The sequence below is a fragment of the Acyrthosiphon pisum genome, chromosome A1 (assembly GCF_005508785.2).
Source record: "Acyrthosiphon pisum isolate AL4f chromosome A1, pea_aphid_22Mar2018_4r6ur, whole genome shotgun sequence".
In the NCBI taxonomy this organism is placed as follows: Eukaryota; Metazoa; Arthropoda; class Insecta; order Hemiptera; family Aphididae; genus Acyrthosiphon; species Acyrthosiphon pisum.
The window spans coordinates 162,171,978-162,179,612 of NC_042494.1; the positions used below are offsets into that span (position 1 = coordinate 162,171,978).

General features: G+C 28.9%; 2 protein-coding genes across 2 annotated transcripts in view; one reads left to right on the plus strand and one right to left on the minus strand.

Annotated features, from left to right (window-relative positions):
• Positions 1-1,996, minus strand: part of LOC100162516 (gustatory receptor for sugar taste 64f-like) — a 21,724-nt gene extending 19,728 nt beyond the window's left edge. The window contains exon 1 of the mRNA XM_001942752.5: positions 1,706-1,996. Within this exon, the coding sequence (XP_001942787.2) occupies positions 1,706-1,865 (160 nt within the window). The 5' untranslated portion in view covers positions 1,866-1,996. The remainder of the gene's footprint in view (positions 1-1,705) is intronic.
• Positions 1,997-4,227: 2,231 nt separating this feature from the next.
• On the plus strand, positions 4,228-7,292 carry LOC100167232 (exosome complex component MTR3). Its single transcript, XM_016807432.2, has 4 exons — positions 4,228-4,512; positions 4,580-4,833; positions 5,061-5,207; positions 6,894-7,292. Exons 1-4 carry the CDS (start codon positions 4,353-4,355, stop codon positions 7,170-7,172), a joined length of 840 nt encoding a protein of 279 aa, XP_016662921.1. The 5' UTR covers positions 4,228-4,352; the 3' UTR covers positions 7,173-7,292.
• Positions 7,293-7,635: the final 343 nt, after the last annotated feature.

Below are 7,635 nucleotides of genomic sequence, written 5' to 3' on the forward strand. Positions count from 1 at the left end.
TGTAGGTACCTATTATAAGACTATATTTATTTTTTTTCAACTAATGTAAACGGAAATCATAATATTTTCAATTTTGACATATTCATGAATTATTGAATTCATATTTTACTTTCATAATTATTATAACATAGATATTATAAGACTATATTCATTTTTTTTAACTAATGTAAGTAATCGAAAATCTTAATATTTTGACATACTATTCATGAATTTATATTTTACTATTATTATTATTATTATTATATAACTTCTTATTACCTATATGTATTATATGACTATATTAATTTTTCTTTGATTAATTTATTAAATTTAACGATACGATAACATTGATTATAAATACTAATATAATATAATCAACTGTAATAATAATATGTCAATAATTGTTTTATTTTTTATTTAATTAAATATAAAAATTGTTAAGTTCAGTTTTTATAACTGTAGCTGGTGTTATAAATTAGTAACTGTAGGTGCTGGCCAAAAAGGGACAGTGGCTGAAAAGTGAGCAGTAAGTTTTGGCCGAAAAGTGACACTGGCTGAAAAGGGAAGGGTACATTTTGGCCGAAAAGGGGTTTTAACCTATCGGTTAAAGAAAATAGCTTGTATTCCATATGTACCCGATAGACTTTATTGGGACTATATTGGGACTACATTTCTATAATTTATTGTTAACTTTAACAAAACATTAATACCCTAACTATTTTTATTTATCAAGCTGTGTTTATGAAATAACAATTAATGATTCTATAGGTATAGTCTTATTCTAGGCATTTTATTATATAATATGGAAACTAAAAAAACAATTACTGCGTCAATTCAAGTAGGTACATAGTCAACAATAATATTATAACGAAAAAAATTATTTCAAACGTCAGGATATCGTGACATATTGCCTGTTTAATCGCAAATAACAATAAATTAACAACACAATAAATGATCGTTATATAGGCCGACCGCGTGAATGCGTGATGGGTGCTAGTAAATTATTTATGTGTTCCGGATTTCTCAGAATAAAAACTGGCAACCCTATATTGTGGTACCTATACGCTCTGCGCCTCTGTGTATAAAATTAATTATTTTATTTTTTTATTTTTATTTAGGTATTTTTCAAGAAGATAATGAGCCTCACTGAACATGTTCGTGTGGGGGCTCATGAGTTCATAATTTGAAATATAAATTCATTAAATAGTTCATATAAATTAAATAATTACAATTTGTAATATAAATTTCGCACATACCTACCTAACTACATTAATTATACATAGTATAATATTAGTATTTAGTATATTATACTATCTATAATCAATGCTAACTTTAATATTAATGTAAGTTAATATATATTTTCTTCTCTTTGTTTATATGATATAATATTATAGTATTATGTAAAAAAATGTGTAGTTAAATAATACGATATAATATGGTAATATAAAACTAAAATTAACAATAATTACTAAAGTCGTACAGCTAATATGATAAATAATGCAGTAATCCTATACGTTTGTTATGAGTCTGTCTGTATTTATTCTTGTAATAGCCAAAGTTTAATGTTTATTTTAAAAATCTTAAAAGAGTTGCTGTGTTTAATTTCTAATGGTAGTTAAATTTTTGGATCAACATATTATTATAAGTACCTATGTGGATTGTGTTAATTTTTTGTGCATAGTTGTGCATGATATTTTACAGTTAATAAAAACAACGACATAATTACTACTGATATTATTCCCTTTGTTGGCTTTCGAATTGAACGCCGAATCTGCAAACTGCACCGCACTTATCGGTTGAGGCTGCTGCTGTCTGTACGCGGACTCGGCGAAATTCCGATGCTTCAGATACACCGGCCCGGTATTATTATTATCGTCGTTGAACATGGTCGGGACTCGAACGAGTCTCGCGCACACTACATTGTCGAACCGAACAACGTATAAGTGCTCGGACACGTTATCGGACTACATTGTGTAATATTGTAATTTTTTTTAGACACCTGCTATTTTATTGTTCACCGGATATATAGGAGGGTATAATAGCGTGTCGTTTATTACCCTCGTTTATTGTATTATGGACGTGGAGCTCAATACCGCGTTTTATCTGCACATAGCGATCAAAAAACGCACAGTAAACACAATTAATATAATATTATTTTACCAATGATACGATAAGTGAAACACACAACGCAGTGTTGTTGTATAATGGACGCTTTGTGTGTAGATGAAACGTATGATTATATTAACATGTTGAAGTGTTTTATACCTATATGCTCGTGCCTATACGACTGCACTATACATTAAGCTTATGCAGTAACACCCCTAAAAACCCTTAAAAAAATCAAACCGCCAAAACCCATATCAGCTGAATAATTTTTTTTCCAAAACGCCCGAATTAACATCAAAGTTAACCCCAACCCCGAATGATTATTTATCTTACAAATTTGAATAATGCGGTTTAAAATAAATAATAATTAGTGCGAGGAATAATTTCACAATAATTGACTGTCACAGTATTTTAATATAGAACTGTCCTCGATAACAGTCAAACGCCGCAAGAACCAATAAAAGTACTCTTTTGTACATACCTAACGTTTTGTTACGTATACCTACCTATACTAGACTACCTCATAGTTTTGGACGGACATTGTAACTTTGTAGGCACTCAGTGACGTAAATTATTAAAAAAAAATGAATCACTTAAGTTAATTAAAATTAACGAATTAAAAATATTTAAGCCTAGAGTACAAACCATGTTAGGTTCAGATATGGCACTCGTGGCGGTCAACTTGTTAGTTGTTACATAGGTAAGTATTAATAAAATTATGATTTGTAACATTAGGTATAAAAATATTATGCTCAACATATTGTGTGTATGTGTGGGAGGGGGGGGGGGCTACTGGACTTGAAGGTATATGCAAGAAATTGGTACATTGAATTTTGCGCCAATTTATTTATTAGGTGTGTTTTAATATTTTATGTACATTTCACTATTTAAATGCGTATGTAATCTGCGCCAAATATCAAAACAAAATATCATTTATAACTAAAATATTACTCAAATTTACATAAAGTACGTAATTATAGTATATACCTACGATAATTACAATCAGCTTACATCTTATAATTTTACTATTTATCTGCATTTTAACAATTTTCTTGAAATATTGTAGCTACTATACTAGCTATTAACTTGATTGATGAATAATTTAAAGTGGCTCATATAGTCATATTAACAAAATTAATTATTAGATATTTAGATGTGACGTAAATTAAAATATTATCTGACACCTGTCCTAACTACGCAAAACACCCGGAGTAATGTCTTCAGAACATAGAGTAATATTACTATAAGAATATTATTAGGCACTCAATATAGGTAATTCTTTAAGAGGATGTCACGCACCCGCATTCGTTGTCTGTCTTTCAAATGTACAACATAGCAAAAACTGTTTTGCGCGGGACAACTTTTATCTTTCTGTGTTTGTAGTAGTAGCTCCAAAATTTCTCAACACACAGGGTGGAAAATTATCTATACAACAGCGTGTCCATATTTTAGATAGCATAAATACAATAAAAGTTATTATTGCTTCTAAACATTTTGTTTTATTTGATTTTTTGATTTGCTTATAAAAAATAACTGGATAGTGCTATTAAAAAAAAGCATGCAGCACGCTGTTGCACAGATAAAGTTCTACTTTACGTGTTGTGAAAATTTGGTAGTTCTACAACAAATATGGACAATAGTGCGAGAAAAGTTGTCCTGCGGAAAACAGTTTTTGCTATGTTGTACCTACATATTTTGTAAGACGGAGACAACACATGTGGGTCGCGGGCATAGACTTTACTTCCTTTAAGTCTATGGTGTGACATCCACAGATATATAAACATGCATATGTTTGTTAACATTCATATGTATGTTTGTAATATATCTGTGGTGACATCATAGGCGCAAATAGGGGGGGGGGCTTTAGGGGCTTAGCCCCACCAAAAATGTCTATAGCCCTCCCAAACATTTCCTACATTTTGTTTTAAGCTTATTCAATATTATCAAAGTAAGGTCCTATATATAAGCACTATTAGCTCCCCCCCCAAATCTCAAACACTATTTGCGCCCTATGGGTGACATACTGACATCCTCTTAAATACCTAATGATATTTTGCTTCTATTTTGACTTTCATCCATTATCTGATTACATTATCAATAATATACAAACAATAATGATATCACCATGATAAGAAATTCAAACATCTTACCCATGCGGCCGCCGGTCGGATTATAAATCATAATAAAAATTGAATTTTGAAGAATATTTTGTTTTTAAATTTTAATAATATTGAATTTATCCTCAACTACAAACGATACTGGCAAGTATGCCTACAAACGTGTATAGAGTCCAAGGGCCCGAAGGGACCGTACCTTACCAACAATATTTAATCGAGAGAAATAATAATAAACTTGAAGAAATTGCCACAAGTTTAATGAAGGATGTGCGATGTGATGGCAGAGATATTTCAGCCCATAGAAATTTATGTAAGATTTAAATACTTGATATGTTATAATGAATGTTTTGCTTAATGCAATTTTTTTTGTTAACTAGGTATCAAAACTGGTATTGTTACACAAGCTAAGGGATCAGCTTATTTAGAATGTGGTAGTACAAAATTAATATGTTCTGTATTTGACCCTAAAGAAGTTCCAAATAAAGTAGAATATGCTAAAACTGGAGAACTTCAATGTGAATTTAAATTTGCTACATTTTCATGTAGACAACGGCGCACTTACACAAGAGATTCCGAAGAACGGCAATTGTGTAATGAACTACGCAGAGCTTTAGAACCTGCTATTTGTAGAGTAAGTTGGTTAACATATTAAATGTAAGATGATTTTAAATATAGTTAAATTGGTATTTAGTTACTTAACATGCGTTTAGAGATAGATAATAAACATTACTTTTATTATTAAATAATTAAATATTTATTAATTTCATTATATTTAATTCTTGTTTGAATTAATAATAGTAGAACTTGTATTGTGTGCACAGGTTATAGATATTATACTATAAGTGTATTATTTTATAGGGTGAATTCGCAAATTTTGAAATTCATATTAACGTTCTGGTATTAGAAAATGATGGATCTGTGTTGGCTGCTGCAATTACAGCTGCCGGACTTGCATTAATGGATGGATGTATACCTATGTACGATGTGATCGTTGCCACTTCATTGGTTTGTTATATTTTTTACATTGTTAATCAAAATACAGTGATCGCAATAGCACCTTTCAAGAGAATAATTAAAAAGTAGTCATATTATGATAAAATAAAAAATATTCAAATAATTGATTTAATAATAATTAATTAATTAATAATACTAAAATAATTAAGAACCAGGGAATGTCACTCTGTTGTATAGTAGTTTTTGTCAAGTGTACATCTTCATTGAAACTGGACACATTGATTGTTGTGTTCAATTTGAGTTAAATGATAAATCATTTTAAAAACGATTCTGAGTAGTAACCGTATGTCCCACACACAGGTCTCTATTTATTTTCTAACGATATATTAACTAAAATTAATTTGTATTATAATTATTAATTTATTTATTTATCAATATTAAAATATTATGTTGAACTACATCTTTAAGTCAATAACGCATACTCTAGAATGGTGTAGATTTATGGTATTAGTAATTTAAAATTTAATTAATCGTGATTCAATTGGTCAAAATCTTTTTTTAATTTCATTGTGTATAGACAATATTAATAAATTGCATGGAAAATAATAGTTATCACACTATGGCAATGGTATTATGAAAATTATAAATCAATTTTTCAATAATTGTCAACTTACTACAAGTTAGGGCTTGAAACCGGTTACCGGTTTTTAACGGAAACCGGTTACCATGACCAATTTTGGGTTCTGGTAACCGCCTTTCGGTTAAGAAATTTATTTTGAGAAGCGGTTAACAATTACCTTTAACCACCAAGCTCAATCAAGGGGTAACTTGTAGTGGTAACCTTTTTAGATATCATTTTTCGTAACCGGTAATCAATGACCACTAATTCTTAAAACCATTAAAACTGGTAACCACTTAAGAAAAATTTTTAACCTAACACGGTAACCAAATTTTTCATAAGCGGTTTCATGCCCTGCTCCAGTCTTGTAAAGTATTCGAATAAATGTATTCAAATAAAAGTATTTGAATACTTTTTTTGTATTCGAATACTATTTTAAATACTTTTTTTAAGAAGTATTCAAATACGTATTCTGAATACTTTTTTCCGATCCAGAAAAATAGTTTTAAATTTGTGATAATACCTATTATTATAATTTATAAATCATGAACATTAATTTTTATTCTTTAAACGAAATATAATATTGGCCCATGATATGATTATTTTTATAAACACTAATGTGTTGTATCCTGTATCATAATATGTGGTCAAAATGTATAAATAACTTATGATTACGATGTATTTTTAATTATTAATTAATAAATTTTAATTACCGCAACCATTCAAAAACTGACAAAAACTAGTTGTGAAAAATGTATTCTAATAGTATTTGAATACTTTTCAAAGTATTCGAATACATATTCCGAATACATTAATTCTTATTTATTCGAATATGTATTCCGAATACAAAATAAAAGTATTCTTTATAAGACTGCGGCCTGCTCCAAGTTAATATACTATACTTTGTACTTACCGTCATATTAGAATGCGGTCTGTCTGCGCGGACACTGTAAAATAAACAACCGTACACCAATGCAGACTGCTTTCTGTTTGACCGACCCTTTAATGTTTAATGTCAGTTACATTACTCATAATACTGAGCAACATAACTAGTTTCACTTATTCTTTTATGCATTTATGTTTTTTTAATTATTAAGATGTTCTCTTTTCTTTTATAGGGTATTTACAAAAATAAAATTTTAGTGGATCCAACATATGATGAGGAAACATTATGCTCATCAACGATAGACAATGGAGAAAACAGAGGCACTGTCATGTTAGCTTATATGAAGAATTTGCAACAGATTACAGAATTTGCTCAAAATGGTTCAATGGATGTCAACATGTTTCCAGAATATGTACAAATATTGACTAATCATAATTGTAAACTATACAAACTGGTGATTTCTGCAGCCAGGAAAGATGTTATTGAACATTTTGAAAATGAAAATGAATAATAATATATAAAATTAAATAATAAGAGAATAAAATATTATTTTAAATGTTAAAGCTGTAATTACATACAATGACATTTGTTTTAATAATTTAAAATTTAAATAAAACCAGGTTTTTATTTCAAACTGTTAAATTGTATTCAGAATCTGTTTTCAAACAAATAATCAATTTAATAATTTTACTCCAGTGGTTTATATAATTATTTGTGATAATGATGTCTTATTTTTAAATATATATTTAATGCAACATTCCCCCCCCCCCCCCCCCCAATGTAATTTAATACTCAAAATCTATCTTTCTATTAAATTAAAATTATATATTTATATTTATTTACAGTGCATACCAATTTATATGTGTCTACAATCACCCATTTAGAATAATTTGTTATTATTATTGTGTGTTGGTTTTGCCTTACCTGAAATTTATTTTGGATTTAGTAGGCCAGTAAACATTTTTTTTTTTTAA

Excerpts from the sequence above, each read along its gene's own strand:
- LOC100167232 (XM_016807432.2), top strand. The coding sequence starts at position 4,353 with ATGCCTACAAACGTGTATAGAGTCCAAGGGCCCGAAGGGACCGTACCT. Across the intron at positions 4,513-4,579 it reads TTCAGCCCATAGAAATTTAT|GTATCAAAACTGGTATTGTT; the intron begins GTAAGATTTAAA and ends TTTGTTAACTAG. Across the intron at positions 4,834-5,060 it reads TAGAACCTGCTATTTGTAGA|GGTGAATTCGCAAATTTTGA; the intron begins GTAAGTTGGTTA and ends ATTATTTTATAG.